Genomic DNA, 20,080 nt, shown 5'->3' on the forward strand with positions numbered 1-20,080 from the left:
AGCAAGCTCCAAAAGACAGCAGTGGTAACTGGGAATTTGGTTCATCTCTCCTGTTCTTATTTGTAGGTGCTTATTTATGTATGTTGATTAAGGTATCCTTGTCAGAAGTATTTTCACTTGGCAGCTAATGAGAATCCATGCCAATTGATTCTGGTTCTCTAGGCTTTTGATAATGCTAAGAGATTTTGTAAATACCTTGTTGTAGAATGTTGTGCACTTAAAGTGATGGAGAAGGTATTTTCCCTTGGGTCATCTCCCTTGTCCTTTGTTTGGACAATTGAGTTGCCCCATACCAGTCACTTCAATGACTGATTAATTCTGCCAGACTAATTTAAAACATTTTTTTTGTTGTTTTCTGAGATAGACTAAATATGAGGAAAATAGACCTGCTTTTCTGGTTTTCTCTCTGTTCTTACAGTTCATAGGAGTAGAATTTAATTCTTCATTGGCTTGAAAGTTTCTTCTGCCAGTTTGCTTCCAGTCCCTTGAGACGCTTGCAATGCGCTTGGAGTGTTCTCAGGGTGCCTAGCTTGGGTCATGTGGAAGGTTATGCTTGTGATGTGGCCAGCTTTTAAATGTGATTCTTGCAAACGCAGCTTTTAAAAGTCTGTTTGCCTGGTTTGCATGGTGTCCACTTGACGCCTAGCTCATGTCTGAAGTCCTCCCTGCCCATGCTGACAGCCAGATGGTGCTTCTCGCAGGCCAAGCTTGCTTCAGTGCTTTGAGAACTGTGTATAGTGGAAGAGTAGGTTAGTGTGTAATTTTATGTTCACTATGATTACCTCAGTCTCTCTTTCAAGGTCAAGACAGAGGAGAGGCTTAAGGATGCCCGCACAGTCTGGCCAGGAGGGATCCCAGACATTGCCACTTCATTGTTTGCTTGGAGTAGGTTGGGTTGCTGGGACAGGACATAATAGACTTCCATTTTGGGACATTTCTCCTCTGGTTTTCCTTGTGAGAGAGGGAGAAGAGAAGGGATAGTTGGAGTAGGCAGAGTAGAGAAAACATTGGCTTGAAAGGATATCTGGGAAATGTTTCCTCAACATTAGACTGAACTGAATTTTAGTTGCTGAGCCACAGACTTGCAGGCCTTTTCTAGCTGTAGCATCCAGATATAGCCAACCTACTGCTTCAAGAGCTGATTTCCCTTTTCTTTTTTTTCCTAAAGCCTGGGTTTGTCAATATGGAAAGCCCTTTCCTGAAGGCACTGAGGATGCTCTGGGGAGGCCACAGGGTGTGGTTGGGTGTGGTGACATCAGGCCTAGTTTGTGTCCAAAGGAGCCTGAGGCTTACCCTGGTCTTAGTTTGTTCCTGAGGCGGTCTACTTGCACAACTCCAATGGATTTGGGAAGCAGCTGACCAAGCTGCAGCAAGACCCTTGGTTGGTACACAAGGATTTGAGATGGGGCCTATGGTCTAGGAAGGAACATGATTTGTCTATCAGTGTACTGGACTTCAGAGCAAGCATTTATGCTTATGACTTTCTGCAACCTGTTCAGATACTGACAATGACACTACCCCAGTATTCTGTGCGAGTACAAATTTGACTCTCGGGGTTTGGATGCCCTGGCACATATTTTGGTTATTTCAGATTTTTGGTTTTTACTTACCGTGTTACTGATATTCTAACATTTTTCTGGTTTTTTTAGTGCTTTGGATAATTGGACATCATCTTGCCTAGTAAGTCAACAAGAAGCATCCCAAGGCATTTTCTAGAGCAGTTTGTATTAGATTGGACAAAAGGTCCATCTAGCTTGGTAATCTGTCTCTGTTAGAAGCCACTCATAGGCATCTAGAGAAGAGTATAAGAAGGGAGAATGCATAACAACGCTTCTCTGGAATACTCTTCCAGCCTTCAGCAATTCCCTTCAGCTAAGGGGCTTCCTGAGGTCCAGCTGGATTCTGTGTGGTAAGCCTTCATGGGTTTTCATTTCATAGTGTGACCAGTATCCCGAGGCCATCTGTTTATAGTGTTCTTAGACTTAGCCAGGGGGTTCTGAGCTTGCCTACATTTTGTATGAAGAAAAACATGTCTTTGAATGTGCCAGCCCAGTTCCATTTGTTCGTTTATCCCCTAATTTTTGTATTGTCCTTCTTTATATTTCCCAAGATGTTCTCTTTAACGATATCTTTTTTCAAGTGGAAAGATCTTGCCTACTTAATTGCTGCTTCTACGGAAGCTGCTCTGTGCCTTCAATCAACATTTTACCCTCTCTGTCATTTTTCCTGTTCTAGTGTATCTTTTTGGGGAGGAAGGCTGCAGAATTGGAACTTCAACGAGTATTCAAGTTGTGGTGGTACCTTAACAGTGTTCAATGGCTTGTTCTGTATTTTATTTACTAGTAATTTCTTAAATACAGTTGCATTTTTGAGTGTTCCTGAGCTGCTGATGTGTGAAGAAGGGTAAGCTCCAGATAGTCTTTTACATCAGACTGAGAGATGTCTCCCAAGACCTTTCTGAGTTGCATGCGTTCTACAGAACCTAAAAGTGTTTTGTGGTAACCAGATCTGCCATGGCCTCTTTGGGCAGAGGTGAGGTAAGGCCCTCACAGAGCCCTGCTGTGCAGGGTTCTTACCCCTGCTTACCCCCCTTCCCTTCCTTTACAAAAGCCAAATTGACTCCAAATCTTCAAATTGTTTTGTGCTTATGCGTGTGCCCACTACTTCTCTTCATTGATGCCTTTGTCTAATTTTATGCATACAAATATCAGAGTCTGAGTTCCTCCATTTGAAAAATTGGTATTTCATTTGTCATTTTCCTTCTTTTAACATACTGTCATTCTGGTCAGGTCCTGCCAAAGATGCCTTATCTCCAGGCTGGTCAGACTCCTTTCCCTCAGCCTCTTTTAACAGGGCATGTAGTCCAACTCTCTGACCACCTTGGTGGTCTCTGCTGAACTTGTTCTAATTTATCAATGTCTTTATTGCACTGGGGGGTCCATAACTGGACACAGAAGTGATCTGTGCTGATCAGAAGGGGATAATCGCTTTCCATGATTGGCTAGCCGTGTTCCTATTAATACAGCTCAGGATGCCTTTAGCCTTCTTTGCTTCTGTGCCCTGCTGGTTCATAGAATAGTTTGGGCTGGAAGGGACCTTTAAAGGTCATCTAGTCCAGCCCCCCTGCAGTGAGCAGGGACATCTTCAACTAGATCAGGTTGCTCAGAGCCCCGTCCAACCTGACCTTGAATGTTTCCAGGGATGGGGCACCTACCACCTCTCTGGGCAACCTGTGCCAGTGTTTTACCACCCTCATTGTAAAAAATTTCTTCCTTGTATCTAGTCTGAATCTACCCTTTTTTAGTTTAAAACCATTACCCCTTGTCCTATCGCAACAGGCCCTACTAAAAAGCCTGTCCCTGTCTTTCTTATAAGCCCCCTTTAAGTGTTGAAAGGCTGCAGTAGGGTCTCCCTGGAGTCTTCTCTTCTCCAGGCTAAACAACCCCAACTCTCTCAGCCTTTCCTCATAGGAGAGGAGTTCCCATCCCTCTGATAATTTTTGTGGCCCTCCTCTGGACCTGCTCCAACAGGTCTATGTCTGTCTTGTACTGAGGACTCCAGAGCTGGATGCAGTACTCTAGGTGGGGTCTCACCAGAGCGGAGTAGAGGGGAAATGTGAACATAGGAGTAATTTAATCCAGGAGAATGCTGCTTAAACTTCTTAAAAATTCTCCTCATCCGTTGTTACTAGTTTGCCAGTTGTGTTAATCGGGGGGGGGGGGGAGGGGTATGCTTTCTTTGACCTTCCTTTTCTGGCTGACATAAATATAGAAGCACTTCTTATTATTCGTTGTGTCCCTTGCCAAGTTCAGCTCCAGCCACGCCTTGGCCTTCCTGACCCCATCCCTACACAGCCGGGCAGCGTCCCTATAACTCTTCCCAGGATACCTGTCCCTGTTTCCACAGCCCGTGCGTTTCCTTCTTGCCCTTTAGTTCCACCAACAGGTCTCAACTCAGCCATGCTGGTCTCTTGCCTTCCTTTCCTGATTTCTTACACCTGGGGATCGAGAGCTGTTATGCTCTATGGAATGCATCCTTAAAGGTCTGCCAGCTCTGTTCTGTTCCCTTGTCCCTGAGGGCAGTTTCCCAGGGGGTCCTATTGACTAACTCCTTGAACAGCTGGAATTTTGCTTTCCTAAAATTCAGGATCCTGACTTTACTCTTCACCTGACCCATATCCCTCAGGCCTGCACATTCCACCAGTGCAGGATCACTGCAGCCCAGGCTGCCTCCAATCCTGACATCACCTATTAGTTCACTTGCGTTGGTAACCATCAGATCCGGTATCGTATCCCCTCTGGTAGGGCTATTACCTGGCTTAAGAAGTAATCCTCAATGCACTCCAGGAGTCTCCTGGATTGCCCACAGCTTGCCGTGCTACTTTTCCAGCAGATGCCAAGGTGGTTGAAGTCCCCCAGCACGACAAGAGCCTGCGAGTGCAATGCCTCCTGTAGCTGGAGTAAGAAGGCTTCATCAGCAGGCTCCCCTCGATTGGGCAGCCTGTAGTAAACACCAACCACAAGGTTCCCTTTGTTGCCTCAGTCTCTAATTCTTACCCATAAGCTTTCAACCTGCTTGTGGGTATTCTTCAGAGACAGCTCTTCACAATCCATCCATTTCTTGACTTAGAGGGCAACCCCTCCGCCCCTCCTTCCTTGCCTGCCCCTTCTGAACAGCCTATAGCCATCCATAGCTGCGCTCCAGTCATGGGACTTGTCCCACCAAGTTTCAGTAATGGCAAATAGGTCATTGCTTTCTAGCAGCATGGTGGCTTCCAACTCCTGTTTGTTGCCCATGCTGTGAGCATTGGTGTAGAGGCACTTCAGCTGGGTTGTTGGCTGTGTCACCTTCTTAGAGGAACACACCTTAATTCCTTTCGGGTATTGCACTGGTGTTTCCCTGTTGGCTCCTATTACCTTAGGAGCCCCTGGCTCATCTCGGTGAGAATTCCAGTGTACCCAGTGCGTCTCGGAGCAACAGGCTGAGGGCTCTTGCTGGCATACTGTCCCTCTAACCTTGGTGTGTTGTCCCACAGCTTGTCATGGGCAAGCCTGATGTTATCCGCTCCGCCCCCCGCCTTCAAGTCTAGTTTAACTTTAAGTAATGTTCAACTGTAAATGCTGTAGAGGGAGCTTTGTCACAGAGTGAGACTAGTTGTGGTTCCAAATTATCGATTCATCTGCAGAAGATAGGGAGGAGCTGTTGATTAAGATGTTAGCATCCATACATGCTTCAATTCCGTTTGCAAATGAATAATGATTTCCTGATATTACATGTGGGATTCAGATGCCTGAACATCAATGTCTCTTGCGCTGTAGACATTGTCAGTTATCCTCTGCTATGGTATGAACCTCCCACGGGTCCTTTTTGTCATACATGCCAGTACAATGTGGATGTTGCAGATATCCAAGGCATTAAGTTGAAGCATCCAAATCTTATCTTAACTAAACTTAAAAGGGTTTCCTGTGAGGGAGGTCTTCTGGGAAAATATCTTAATTTTCCAATCATTGCCTTCATTGTTGTCATAAACAATTTAAAAAAAAAAAAAAAAAAAAAACACAGGCAGTTTTTTGTGTGGTGGGTGTTTTCTGTGGGGGTTTGGGTTTTTTTTTGGTGTTATTCACAATACACATAATTTCAATTGTCCTTTACCGTGTTCTTTGATCAGCGATCAAGTTACAATCAATCAGGTTTCAAATGTAAATTAAGAAGCAGAAAACACTTTGAGGTAGGGGCCTTCACACTGCTTAGGGCAATTGTTTTGCAATGAAAACTAGTAGATAGAATCGCATATGTTTATTATTTACAGCTTTTACTTTTGTTGCAAGATGCCAGAAAAATAAGAAAGAAACATCCTGAAAAGAAATTGAACATGAGACTTGTTTAGGAAAAAAAAGGCACCTTTTTTCTAATGTGAAAAACACATGTGGTGTGGTTGATGCTCTATAGGGAAGGGATGCCATCCAGAGGGACCTTGACAGGCTAGAGAACTGGGCCCATGCAAACCTTATGAAGTTCAACAAGGCCAAGCACAAGGTCCTACACCTGGGTTGGGGCAATCCCAAACATGGATACAGGCTGAACAGAGAATGGATTGAGAGCAGCCCTGTGGAGAAAGACTTCGGGGTACTGGTGGATGAAGAACTGAATATGAGCTGGCAATGTGCACTAGTGGCCCAGGAAGCCAACCATGTCCTGGGCTGTATCAAAAGAAGCGTGGCAAGCAGGTTGAGGGCGGTGATTCTCCCCCTTGGCTCTTGTATGACCCCACCTGGAGTTCTGCGTTCAGCTTTTGGGCCCCCAGCATCAGAAAGACATGGACCTGCTCGAGCAGGTCTAGAGGAGCGCCACGAAGACGATCAGGGCACGGGAGCACCTCCTGTATGGAGGACAGGCTGAGAGAGTTGGGGTTGTTCAGCCTGGAGAAGAGAAGGCTCTGGGGAGACCTTCTAGCAGCCTTCCAGTACCTGAAGGGGGCCTCCAAGAAAGCTGGAGCAGGACTTTTTACAAGGGCATGTAGTGATAGGACGAGGAATAATGGCTTTAAGTTGAAAGAGGGTAGATTTAGATTAGGTATTAGGAAGAAATTTTTTACCTTGAGGGTGGTGAGGCACTGGAACAGGTTGCCCAGAGAAGTTGTGGATGCCCCCTCCCTAGAAGTGTTCAAGGCCAGGTTGGACGGGGCTTTGAGCAACGTGGTCTAGTGGAAAGTGTCGCTGCCCATGGCAGGGGGGTTGGACCTAGATGATCTTTAAGGTACCTTCAACCCAAACCATTCTGTGATTCTATGCATTTTACAACATGTACAGTAGATACATAGATGTACAATTAGTACCTTGAACACAACTCATGAATTTAGAATTTTTTTCTATTGAGCCAAGTTCATCACTAGGTTCATAAAGCAGTTGGATATCTTCAGGATGTTCTAACACTGTTTATATGGTGTAAGGAATAGCTTAACTTTTTAAAGGCATTTGTATCAGGAGTAGGGATGTATTTTTAAATCTAGGATTAAAATATTTGTCTAAGTATAGAGATTCTGATATCATTCTGAAGCAAGTATGGCTCTTTCCTATATGTTATGTAACAGCTTCCAGTGCTTTTGTGTACATCTTTAGCTGCTTCACAAAACTTTTGACTGCTTGAGGGAGGGATGGGATGAGTGGAGGAGGTATAGATGGTAACATTTAATTTACTAGTGAGATGCACAACACTTTTGCTTTGGTGGAACAGCACCCTCCCACAAGACTGCTGAACCAGACCTGGTGTAGTGATCAGGGTGCATCCAGTCATAGCAGAGGTACCTTTGGCCTGGTTAAGGAAAGTCTCCTGTTCTGACGTTGATGAAGTGTCTGTTCATATCTTTACCAGTGTCACAGGTCCCCAGGTCAAGCAAAGCCTGGACGTAGATATATGTAGGCCTCATCCATCTGCTCCTTTTAGTAGTTTTCCTGCTTGAGCTGCAAGCTCCCAGCTCTGAGCTGTGCGACTGTCTTGCTGTGGCTTCCTCTGCCTGCTACCCTGTACGATCACTGAAATATTTCCCTTGAGCAAACTTGGCTGCTTTCTGGAAAAACGAGCTCTAGAGGGTTACCCTAACCTGGTGTCCTTCAAAGAACATTGGCACATCTCAAGAGACACATCGACTGCAGTTTGTAACTTCCAGGCATCTCAAAGACCCCCAAAAGCAGGTTGCACCTTTGTAAAGCCTTCCGTCAATTTTTTGCATGAAGACAATAAACCAGTCTGAAATTAGAAATGCAAATAAAAATTTGAATGAAAGCAGCTTGGAGTGCCTTCCAGTGGCAGCGCTTATGAAGGAGCAGAAGTACTTACCACTGTCAGGAATGCTTTGTGGTGCTTTGTCAAGCTGTACATTGAACACTCCTGTTCATTCCCATCTCCCTGGGAATACTTGCATGCTGCCTGGCTTCTGCAGGTGAGAGGAAGCTATGGGCTGTGTAAGCATACACTGCTGTTCATACTCAGTGTGAAGTGGCACTTGCCCTTTAGGTACTGCACAGACAGAAGGTTTCCAGACCTGATTGTCTGTGACACATGCACCGTGGCTTGTTTTACTATGTGACACACGTGATGCAGGGGCATGTGTCTGGAGAGTCTATTTTGAAGACTTTCTGGTTGCTGCTAAATAACTATTTTTCAATAAGAAGTCATGTTTTGTCTATATGCATCCTGCAAGTTGCTGAGCTTGAAGACACTGCACATATGTTGCAGAACAGGATTCACAGTGACAGATTGGACCAATGATTAAGAAAAATTGGTTACAGTTAAATGAAAACAAACTCAGAGATCTACACCAAGGAGAACACATGAGCCTCGTAGCTACAGCATATCACAAAATAAGTGGGTCGATTTATTCTGTAGTTAGAAAAAGATGCATGTCATGCTGAAGCATGTAAAGAAATACTGCCTGTAGGGCACACCAATACCCCGTAAAGCAGGATTTTTGTAAAATAATTCTGAGCATTGCATTTTGTTAGAGTTATGAGCAAATTAGAAATTCAAGAGGACAGCACAAGTGATCAGAAGTTTGGGAACCAAGACTCAGGATTTGGGCTGGGGAAGCAAGGTTTGTATAATCTAAAGCAGTGGTTTTCAGCTTTTTTTTTTTCCTTTGTAAACATAATGTTTTTTCCATGTTTGGAGTCGCAGACCAAATACAGAGCTTCTAAAGCCTATAGGTAGTAGGACTCCTCTTCAAAGTTATTTCTGTGGGCCCTTAAAAGCAGCTCACTGACCACAGGCTGAAAACTACAGATCTATAGAAGAGAAGTTTGAGGAAAGGTAAGGAGGAAAATTAATTTTTAAGATGGCTTACGAGAAAAAGACAAAAAGCTGTTCCCTGCATTCTTAGTGGTGTGAGACTAGAATAGCGAGCTTAAACTGCAGCAAGGAAGGATTACTTCACATAAGAAAATGGGTTTTTAATAACATAACGCCACACACCTAGAGAAGCTGCAGAAAGTCAGTGTTAGAAGAAAAGGTAGACAAATACTTGGTGGGCAGGAGGAAGATGACCTCAATGATTTCTGTGACTTGGATGTAACAGCTCAAATAATCATATTTAAAGTGACCAGAGTTGCTTTGCTCGTGATGAATACTGCTGAAGAAATACTGGTTGATTACTGAAAGGTGACCACATTTCCATAGTGGATTACTTTACTACTTTGTGTTGGGAATACATCCTAGGGAATGGGCTTGGCCACATCAAGTACAAAACACTGGGAATGCTCACGGGCCTCTTTGGGAGATGCATGCGCTCTGCTTCTCTGGGGCTGCAGACCAAAGTGATAGATCTCAGCAATTAAATGTGCTGTTACAGCAGTGAGATGAAAAAATACACTTTACACCTTGTGTGTAAAGCAGCTTTATCTCTTAGCTGTCAGAGTTGCCTTCTTGTTTTTCCCTTGCCTGCCCATGACATATGTTCTTTTTTAGGCAATGCATTTACAACACATTAGTACAAGCTGTGAGTGTTAAGAGGTGTTTATGATTACTTTTATTAGCTGCATTTGCCGGTTACTCTAGAAGCCACCTAGTGGTACACTAATCCTAATAAAACATGTATAATAACAAAATAGCTGTAGTTGTAACCAAGACATGCTCAAGATGTGTGTGCACCCACGTATAAATATAATTAACTTTTGTTTTTTCAGCTACAAGAAGAAAGATGCAGATTTGTCTGTGGCTCAGGGTCGCATTAAGGATCTTGAAGTGCTGTTCCACAGAAGTGAAGCAGAACTCAATACTGTCCTGAATGAGAAACGCAGTCTGGAAGCAGAGGTGGCCGATTTGCGTGCCCAACTTGCTAAGGTATGGCAGTGAATGCTTCCTTGCTTTAGCACAGGAGAGACTGTGTGTTGTAAAATTTGTTATTTTTCTTTGCAGTTAGTTTATAGTCTGAACATCACTGATCCAGCTCGCTTTCTGCTGAACCTTTGCCTGCCCCTCTTGGATATAAAACTAAATAGTAAGAAATCTCTGTAAAACAACCAAAGCAACATGATGTTTTAGAAATTTTGCTAGTCAAAAGCTTTTATGTAAGAATTTCTGGTAAGTGTTTCTATATTTGTGAGATATCAGATTACTAAATGTTGTCCTTTGTAAGGTCCTGTATAATTTTAAACTTATGCTGGAGTACCCAGCGGGACTACTGGGCCTCTCAAGAAAAAGAACATGCAACATGTTGTGCTTGAGGAATTAATAATCCTCAGCTCCATTATCACACTGTATTGAAATAATACTACCTTTTAAATAACTGGTATACAAACATGAAAGCTTGTCTTAAATATTCATAAGCACACACACACACTCTTTCTTTTTTGTTGTTTTTTTTTTTTTAAAATCAGTGGCTTGATGTTAGATTTGTTGTTGTGAATAATCGGTCCAAAGATGTCAAATGAAGACCATAAAGGGATTATGGAGATGGAAAATAGGGATCCAAAATTAAATCTTTACCTTTAAAATTCTTTACTAGGCTGAAGATGGTCATGCTGTGGCTAAGAAGCAGTTGGAGAAGGAGACACTCATGCGTGTGGACCTGGAGAATCGGTGCCAGAGCTTGCAAGAGGATCTGGATTTCAGGAAGAATGTTTTTGAGGAGGTATTATCAACCTAGTAATCTCATCATAGTCTGAAGTTTATGTAGCTTTTATTCAAACTGACTAAGCAATTGCTAACTAGTCCAGGCAGGGAAGATCAGTATTATCCTTGCTATAAATGGGTTGAGTAATAAAATAGTTAAAGGTTTTGCAAGAATTACTTGGTAAATCAGTGTTGGAGCTGGCATGAGAGCCAAGTGACGAGGGTATTGTTCCACGGGCAGGTGAGCTAGTGTAGCAGTTGACTGCTGTGGGAAAGGGAAAGTCTTGTTCCCTCTCTCTGGACCTGGTTGCATGGCCCTGCTCCTTACTTGCACCAGCTTTGGTGGCTGTTGGAGCTGACTACAATCTCTTTTCATTGACGAGAACAGTATGCAATTACCCTGCTTTCTGCAGGGGTAGTGTTCTGCCTTTTTAGTGAGTTGAGTTGGCTCACAGTGGTTCTAGTGAGGACTAGAGTTTTTATAAAGTAAATAGTGGGAATGCAGAGGTGGGGATTGCGGGACTGGGAAAGGGAAGCATGACCTCTCTGTACCAGATGCAAAGTGTTATGTCAGTTTATTCCATCTTGTGAAAACCAACCCTGATCTTTGATTCTTCTGCAAGCTCATTCAATTAGTGGTTGCTGAGCAATTGCCACATGCTCCTCCCCTTCATCTCGCCTATGCTAGTTGTGATGTTTGGCTGACCATGCACCAAACCATTTCAGCCTGATTAACTAGTAAAATACTTAAGGCTTTTTGATTGAGTTTTGTTTTTGATAGCTTAGTGGCGGAGTTATGTCTTACCGTGGAATCAAATGAGTGCCCAGACTGGATTAAGGGATGGGGCAGGACTGTGTGGCTAAGGACAGGGGCTGGAGCAGGGCAAAGAAACCAACCAGGCAGATCACCCTGAGTTGTACTGACCATTGTCTCACTTCCATGCCCTGGAGTAGCTGGATTGCTGCATGCGACTGCAATGACAGACCCTTGCTTGGTTGTAGGGCCTTATAATAACTTTGCTTCCTGAAGAGAATTGTGTTGCTACTGTCTAAAGGTGAAGCTAAATGAGATGGCAGAAGCTAATCTTAAAGCTTGCCATGCTGAAGTGGGAGTGTTCCTTTAGCCATCCCTGGAGCTCTTTGATCCTTGTATGGACCAATTCAACAACGAAATAAAAAAGGAATTGGTTTCCTTTAGGTTAGTGAATTCATTTGGTTCAGTGAAGGGTCCAAAGTTCCGTTAGAGTTAGAGCGTCATGATTGGGAGTGTGGCCAGTGAAGCCTGCTTATTTTAGTGCTGTTGAACTGCTAGATCAGCTCAGCCCTTCACCTGATACTTTGTAGTCCTCCATGATACTTTTGTGGCCTCCGACGGGTCATTGCCTGCAGTTACTGAGAGACTACTGCTTGCTGGTTTTCTTGGCATAAAAATTCACCACAGAAGGGAAAGCTTCCTCCAGATCACATCAGGACACATTGCTGTGAGTAGAACGGCATGTTTCTAAGAGTCTGTTTTTAGATGTAGAGCATTTCTGCAAAACAACGTGTAAAGTTGCTCTGAATTTGTGTTAGCCTGCTATGACTCCAGTTTAGGCATGCAAAGTGAGCCTTGCTTCACTTGCCTGCTGTTCCTTCTCACGGCCCTGCTACTACCTTCAATGCTCAGAACCACTCCCTTGTTGTTTGTACTACCCTGAAGGGAGAAATTGTTTCTTTCTTATACCACGCATTCAGGCCTGGCCAGGTCTCTGCAGAGCTCAACATGAATAAGTGCATGAGTAAGTCTTACCTCACTAGTTTGGGAACAGTGTTCTAGGCACACAGAACTAATATTTCTCTAAAAATGAAAATTTCTTAGTACAAACTCTGACCAGAAAAAATATATTTATGTCTTCAGGATTGCTTGCATTGCTGCTTTATTACTAATGTAATCAAAATCTAATGAGTAGAGTAGTATATAGAAAAAGGGAGAAGATCTGCATGTGCTTAAAAGCGAAATTTGAAGATGCAGTTTTTCTTTATAATGATTATTTTTTCAATATATGTCATGGTCGCAAAAAGTGTTCATTTTTATCTGACTCCTTGTAGACTGCTATTGTAATGTGGGCATGTATATTGAGAAGGAAAGGGTTTGTAGTGCAGCACATGGAATCTCTCTTTTCTATGTGAATATACATGTTTTCTTCTCACCCCTTCCCCCATTTTGACTTTTGTAGCATAAAACAGCTCCTTACTTAAATTGTATATGAATTTTTTAAACCTGTTTTGAAGTCAGATCACTTCTAAGAATTATATCCTTCCAGATGAGAACGGTGACTTGCATTTGTTAGTACATGCAGCAATTCTTAGGCTTAAATGCCTTTAGCACTATAGCTCCTATATACTAAATAATTAGTACTGAAACAGTTAATTGTTGTCCGAATGTAATTGGTGTACTGTTTGCCCTAATGTGGGTATTTGTTCCCATTTTTTGTGTGTGTGTAGGAAATCAGGGAAACAAGAAAACGACATGAACATCGTTTGGTCGAGGTGGACACTAGTCGCCAACAGGAGTATGAATCCAAAATGACTCAGGCCCTGGAGGATCTGCGAAATCAACATGATGAACAAGTCAAACTGTACAAAATGGAGCTTGAGCAGACCTATCAGGCTAAGGTAACTCCTGCTATCCACAGCACTGTCTGACAGGAAGTCCAGTTGGTGAGATAAAACCATTTCCGTCAGCCCTACTGTCTTTAAGGAGACAAATCGTTATAATTTGAAGAAGCTTTGTCCCACTGCTGAAATGCCTCCTCTGGTGCTTATGCACAGATTCATTTCCAGGGAGGTTATAGCCAGAGGTAATAGCGAGGAATAGCTTTAGTCAAGAAAGGCCAGCTTGTGAGAAGACACATGGAACTGTTGGTCACTGCGGAGGACACAATGGGAATAGTGGATGTCATGCAATAGCTGATTAGACAATGTCTTCTGCTATAAGGGCTTTTTTCTTGATGTCAGTGGATCCAGTTCTTCCTCCAAAATGGAGGTGGTGGAGGAGACTTGCAATATGTTGGCTCTAAGAAGACGAATACCTGGAGGGATGGGTTGGAGAGCTTGGGGAATGGCTGCATTTCAATACAGGCTTTTGCCTCGATGCGGTGAGCTTGCAAACTAATATAGACATACTGAGAGGGGCTCCATGTCTAAGGTTGCGTTGTCACTTCACGCTTACTGTGGCCCTTGCAATGTTCTTACTAGCCCCAATACTCTTTTAAATGTGTGTACACCTTATCACGTTTCAATGCTCTAAGTTAGCTCTGGATTGGAAAATTAGTAGATGCAGTGGTTTCATTGGTGGCGGGGAAACTTCAGGCAAGGTATTGGACCTTCTTTGACCAGCTTTGGTGATGAAAACCATGGTATACAAACTGGAAATCATAGAATGGTTTGGGCTGGAAGGGACCTTTAAAGGTCATCCAGTCCAGCCCCCCTGCAGTGAGCAGGGACATCTTCAACTAGATCAGGTTGCTCAGAGCCCCGTCCAACCTGACCTTGAATGTTTCCAGGGATGGGGCACCTACCACCTCTCTGGGCAACCTGTGCCAGTGTTTCACCACCCTCATCGTAAAAAAATTTCTTCCTTGTATCTAGTCTGAATCTCCCCTTTTTTAGTTTAAAACAATTACCCCTTGTCCTATCGCAACAGGCCCTACTAAAAAGCCTGTCCCTGTCTTTCTTATAATCCCCCTTTAACTGTTGAAAGGCTGCAGTAGGGTCTCCCTGGAGCCTTCTCTTCGCCTCATAGGAGAGGTGTTCCCATCCCTCTGATAATTTTTGTGGCGCTCCTCTGGACCTGCTCCAACAGGTCTATGTCTGTCTTGTACTGAGGACTCCAGAGCTGGATGCAGTACTCTAGGTGGGGTCTCACCAGAGCAGAGTAGAGGGGAAATGTGAACATAGGAGTAATTTAATCCAGGAGAATGCTTCTTAGACTTAAAAATATTTGCACTCCTCTGGTCTATCTGCCTGTTGTTGTGGATGAGTGGAATGCACCTCACTCAAAAGAGAGAAGCAGCAATAGGTTTTATTGAGGTAAAATAATATTTTGACAGAGTTCAATAAGTTTGATGGAATTTAATTAGGTTTTAACAGTGGTTTGACAAGGTTCAGTAACTTTGATGGCAAGGTTCACCTTACTAATTACTGCATGGAAGGAACATACAAAGGAAAATTGAGTTAGAATGATTCACACAGAGACCAGAGATGCAAAGAGTAAGGAGAACCTTCCCATTGAGTCACAAGGTTCAGAGTGGACCTCCTTGCTTTCTGAACTCCTTTTGGAGCCTAGGTGTGGCTGAATCCAATCTTAGTCTCAGACTTGGTCAACGGTTTATGTCTAATGGAATTATCCATACAATGTTTATAACAATATTGAGTAGCTACATGGATTAATAATGTTTCATAGTATTAATTCAGCATGCTATCTGTGACTTATGGAGGATCTGTTTCGGGTAAGGGATCTCTCCGCCTTGGGCAAGGAAGAGTGTCTTAGTCTCAGGTAAGGAATCTCTAACCTTGAGAGGTGTCCATTCTCAGGAGGAGAGTCACCTGGCGCGCAGTCCGGCTGCAAGTCAGGGAGAGCTCAAATTGGGCCCATCTTGCTGGAAATATTTATAGGATAAAGAGTTGGCTGCTAGTTAATAGTGTAGACAAGATAGACATCTTTTGTTTTAGCTCTAGTATCTTGTTCTGTGCTTTGGTTACCTTGCACTTTTGGGTTTTGAAACCACCTTTTGAAATATTTTTCAAGACACCTTCTCTCCCTTGTACGTGAGCCAGGGGCTTTCCAGCTTGCAACTCCACCCTAAGGATGTGTGAGGCCTGTCGCTCCTTAGTCAGCCTGAACCAAAGTACAGCTAGGGGTCAAGTGTATCTGTCACACATGTGCAAATCCTGAGTTAGCAAATCCCAGTTTATCCAGCACTGAGGACAGGGGAGGAGTAGCAGCTTTGTTACTGCTACAGTTGCTTGTTACAGGTTTGGTTTGGTTTTTTTAATATTCATTGCCCTACCTGAAGGAATTGGGCAGCTGCCAGTTTTCTGGTTATTGAAAATACTTGCCAATAATTACAGCCACTTCTAATTCTCTTGCGGTGGAGAAGTTACGGTGCTGCTAACATTGTTCTCCCCCACCCTTCACTGAGACTCCCTTTGAGTTCTTTGGTTTGATGATTCACAGTTTGAGAAACATTGATCTACAAGTATTTAACTATTGCTTACAGCAGCAACAATACTGTAGATACTACATTCACAATAATAGATACTAAAAATTAAGTACAGTTACCAGTCTTGGCATTATTCACGGAAGTTAGGAACATATGATGTTTTTATACAATGAGATATTTGTATTGACTTGTCACAGTCTGAAGAAGATCCAGCGTAGAAGATGCTTAGCAGGGGGGAAAAAAAAAGGTGCAAAATACAGACTTAGAGAATGAAAAAGTGACAAGATTTGAACAGGGGGATGAACAGATTAAGCTTTTTTTCCATCACATAGAAGATGGTTGTTGTTATGGATGAAGTTGGAATGTGAAGGAAAAAACAGGCTTAGCTTAGTGAACTTAATTTTGTGGATTTCTGGATAAAGATGTGTCCCTGTTCAGAGAGAGACTGAGCTGTTAAGGAATATGACGTCAAAGCGGATTGTTAAGTTTAGCTACTGAACTTCTCCAGGGTGAGAGGGTCTTGAGTAAAAGCTCACTTCTTCCTCTGACCATGATCCTTGATAATAAGCAATAGAAATCCTAAATCTGAGGATTTGGCACTATGCCAGCATAACTGTAAGGAAGTGAATCGTTGTCAGCATTCAAGTAATTTTTAATTTTAAACGGTACAAGAAGTGATGGAGTATATATTTGACTTGAAGTTCCTTCAAAACCCTTAGCCTAAAGAAGGCTCTATGTGTGTTTTCTTCCCTACTCAGAACCCTGTGAACAGCACAGCTAAAGAAGGTTGATTTTATAAAGCTTTGTGCTGTGTGGCTAAAGAACATGTTCTGCTTGTAACTGTTCCTAGAATTGGGGCAGTTTAGCTCCTGGGCGGATTCCATGGTGTGTAGCAGAATTGTTGAACTCCAGCTGCAAGGCTTGAAAAGGATGCTTTTTCTAGCTATCTTACTTTGATGAAACTTATCACGTAAAAGCTTTGAGCTCCTTTGCTCTCTCAGATTTGGTTAAAATTAGCCACTAGAACTGAAGCTTGTTCACTAGGTGAACTTAACAAAACTAAAAACAAATTGAATGTTGGCAACTGTTAGGGAAACAGAATACAACCAACAGCATTGTTTTGCCTCTGGGGCAGGATGTCATCTGGAGCGCTGTGGGGTAGTTTCAGTCCTTCTTGAAAACATAGTACAGAGTAATACAGAGAAGACTGACAAAGACAATTTAGAGTATGAAACAGGTCCTGCATGAGGGAAGTTTGAAATAAAACTTCACCTGGGAAAAGAGATGAGCTGAGAGAAGGGGAAGATGCAATGGATGTCTGTAAAAGGATAAATAGCACGGAGAAGGTGAATGAGCTGTCCAGTGGCAGATTTGGAAGAAACAAAAGAAGGTTGTTCTTCATTAATATATAGCTAAACTCCTTGCCCCATAAATTCTAAAAGCAGAGACAAATTCCTGCCTGAAAAATCCTCTGAGAGATAGTAAGCATCAAAATACTGTCTCTGCCTTGGGAAGTCCCTGAGTTGCAAACGGCCAGCTGAGACATAATACCCATGGAATATTTTATTGAGCTTAGTCCCTGGGCATCCAGGGAACTGTAGACCAGAACGTGAACTTTGCTCTGACCCAGTATGATTGTTCTTAGGACAAACAGGCAGATAGTGTGTGTGGTCACGTGAACCTCAGTTTTTGGAAACTCTAAGGCTGCTTGTATAATGGAAGGGCTAATAGACTATTTTTTTTTCAATAGCATAAGCAAATCCTATAGGAATAGGACTGAAATAGATTTTTCTGGTCCTTAGGGCATTTCCTTAATATTATGCAATTCTTATCATAAACTTACCAGATTTCCATTTAAAATCATTTAAGATTAAATAGCTTCTATTTTTTTAGCAAAAGGATATTTTCAGGATATCTAACTCAATATAAGTGACATGTATAAAACTTGCCTTCCAGCTGGAGAATGCCAAACTGTCCTCTGACCAAAATGACAAAGCTGCTGGTGCAGCTCGAGAGGAGTTGAAGGAGGCTCGCATGAGAATAGAAGCTCTCAGCTACCAGCTTTCTGGCCTTCAGAAACAGGTAAAGGGACTAAATTTGCTTTCACCTCTAATACAGAGCACTGTATTGTTTGGATTTATTAACATTTCTGTCCCTTCATATTTTCTGAATTTTACGGAGAGAAATCTGTTATGTTCATTTGGGAGGCAGATGAATGTTTAACATTTTTACTGTACCGACATAGATGCCAACTGGGTTTTCCATTGCGCTGTCTACCTAGGCTAGTGCAGCAGAAGATCGCATTCATGAATTGGAGGAAATGATGGCTGGTGAGCGGGAAAAGTTTAGGAAGATGCTAGATGCAAAGGAGAGGGAAATGACAGAAATGAGGGACCAGATGCAGCTGCAGCTTACAGAGTACCAGGAACTGCTTGATGTTAAATTAGCACTGGACATGGAGATCAGTGCTTACCGAAAACTCCTGGAAGGAGAAGAGGAAAGGTACGTACAGATTCCACATTCTTTTCTTAGGACTAGCAGGTGTTATTTTAATTTCTTATGCTTATTTTTTTACCATCTGAGCAGGAATGCCCAGATTCTGTTTCACTGAAGTCATACTGGCTTCACACCACAATGTGTTGCATGGAACACTTGCAAGTCTTCTTGTCTGAACACCGTCTTTATTTTATTTTGGTTTTTATGATGGTCTCAGAGTAGGGTGGACTATATCATCTGTGCTTGACATTCATCTCCTCTTTTTATTTAAGTGCTTATACTTCTGTGTTTTCCTGTTATTAAATTATGTGGCCCAAGAATAATGTGTTTGGTAGTAGATACATTGGAGGGGAGGGTTAAGTGATCTGTGTCGCTTTCATTAGCACTGCTTTCCATGTCACATAATCATGCTACCAGAAAATTTCTCAGGGATGGATAGCCCCTCCTTCTCTTCTATGCAGTTCTCCTGCACACGCAGTAAGGCTGCTTTCAGCCTTGGGGCATATTACACTCTGGTTACTGAGTATATTGTAGCATTATTGCTTTGTGTGTAGTTCCCTGGATGAGTTAATTAAAATGCTTGCTTCATTGTGTTAAGGTTGAAGCTCTCCCCAAGTCCCTCCTCCCGTGTTACAGTCTCTCGGGCTACCTCCAGCAGCAGCAGTAGCAGTACTTCACTTATTCGCTCTTCCCGAGGCAAGAGAAAACGTATTGAAGCAGAGGAGCTTTCAGGCAGCGGAACAAGTGGAATCGGCACTGGAAGTATTAGCGGCAGCAGTAGTAGCAGTAGCTTCCAAATGTCCCAGCAAGCTTCAGCTACAGGAAGTATCAGCATAGAAGAGATAGACCTGGAGGGCAAATACGTTCAACTGAAGAACAACTCTGAGAAGGTGAGTGTCAGCAGAACTAGAAAACAAGGAGGAGGAGCTAAATTGAAATGTTACACAGCCTTTTGTAGCACAAGTAGGTGGAGTCACTTGGGGAGCAGGAGCAACATGTCAAGGTGCAGCATCCTGCAATAATTAATGGGGCATTTGAAACTTGAACGTTACAGTGTGCTAGCACAAGCGTAATGTTTGCTGCAGAAAGAGAATATGGTTTGTGTCCCAAATGTCTAAACATGTGTGCTGGTACCTTGCTCATGTAAATAGCCTTGCTGGCTCTAGCAGAACTTTTTTGTGTGAAATGTTGTTCATTTAAATTTTTCATGTTAAGTTAGTTTTCATTTAAACATTCATGTTAAATTTTGCTGAATGACCTTATGGGATTTACACTATTAGTGGGTATAGTAAAATACTTTCAAGTTAGAATGCAGTTGTCTAACAACCATGCAAATAAATTTATATTCACATTATTTTGATAACAAAGAGACCTAGAGAAAGCTCTGATGCCTGTTTTCTCTGTTTTGCTCATCCTAAATAACCTTATGACTCTCTCTATTAGGATCAGTCTTTGGGTAACTGGAGACTGAAAAGACAAATTGGAGATGGAGAAGAAATTGCTTACAAATTTACTCCGAAGTATGTCCTCAGAGCTGGGCAGACTGTAACCGTAAGTTATACTTACAGTATGTCAACAACATATTCTTTTGTTGATGCTGTGGCAGTTGTAAATCTGACGTTTGTTACAGCCTGATTTGATGTATAACTTCCGGTTTTGTGGATGTCACTTTAGAGGAGCAGGATTTCAGTTATAAAAATGCAGAACAGAAATTGAATTTCTATATTAGCATTTCAGTATTTAAGGCCATTTTGGGCACAGAGAATGTTGAAGAA

General features: G+C 42.6%; 1 protein-coding gene across 1 annotated transcript in view; it reads left to right on the forward strand.

Moving 5' to 3' along the window:
* The window catches only part of LMNB2 (lamin B2), a 37,616-nt gene that overhangs the window by 13,898 nt on the left and 3,638 nt on the right, over nt 1–20,080 (forward strand). Inside the window, exons 3-9 of the mRNA XM_059831684.1 lie at nt 9,678–9,834; nt 10,499–10,624; nt 13,090–13,260; nt 17,766–17,891; nt 18,091–18,311; nt 18,904–19,195; nt 19,749–19,856. Of these exons, the coding sequence (XP_059687667.1) occupies nt 9,678–9,834; nt 10,499–10,624; nt 13,090–13,260; nt 17,766–17,891; nt 18,091–18,311; nt 18,904–19,195; nt 19,749–19,856 (1,201 nt within the window). The remainder of the gene's footprint in view (nt 1–9,677; nt 9,835–10,498; nt 10,625–13,089; nt 13,261–17,765; nt 17,892–18,090; nt 18,312–18,903; nt 19,196–19,748; nt 19,857–20,080) is intronic.

Source organism: Gavia stellata, chromosome 32 (assembly GCF_030936135.1).
Source record: "Gavia stellata isolate bGavSte3 chromosome 32, bGavSte3.hap2, whole genome shotgun sequence".
In the NCBI taxonomy this organism is placed as follows: domain Eukaryota; kingdom Metazoa; phylum Chordata; class Aves; order Gaviiformes; family Gaviidae; genus Gavia; species Gavia stellata.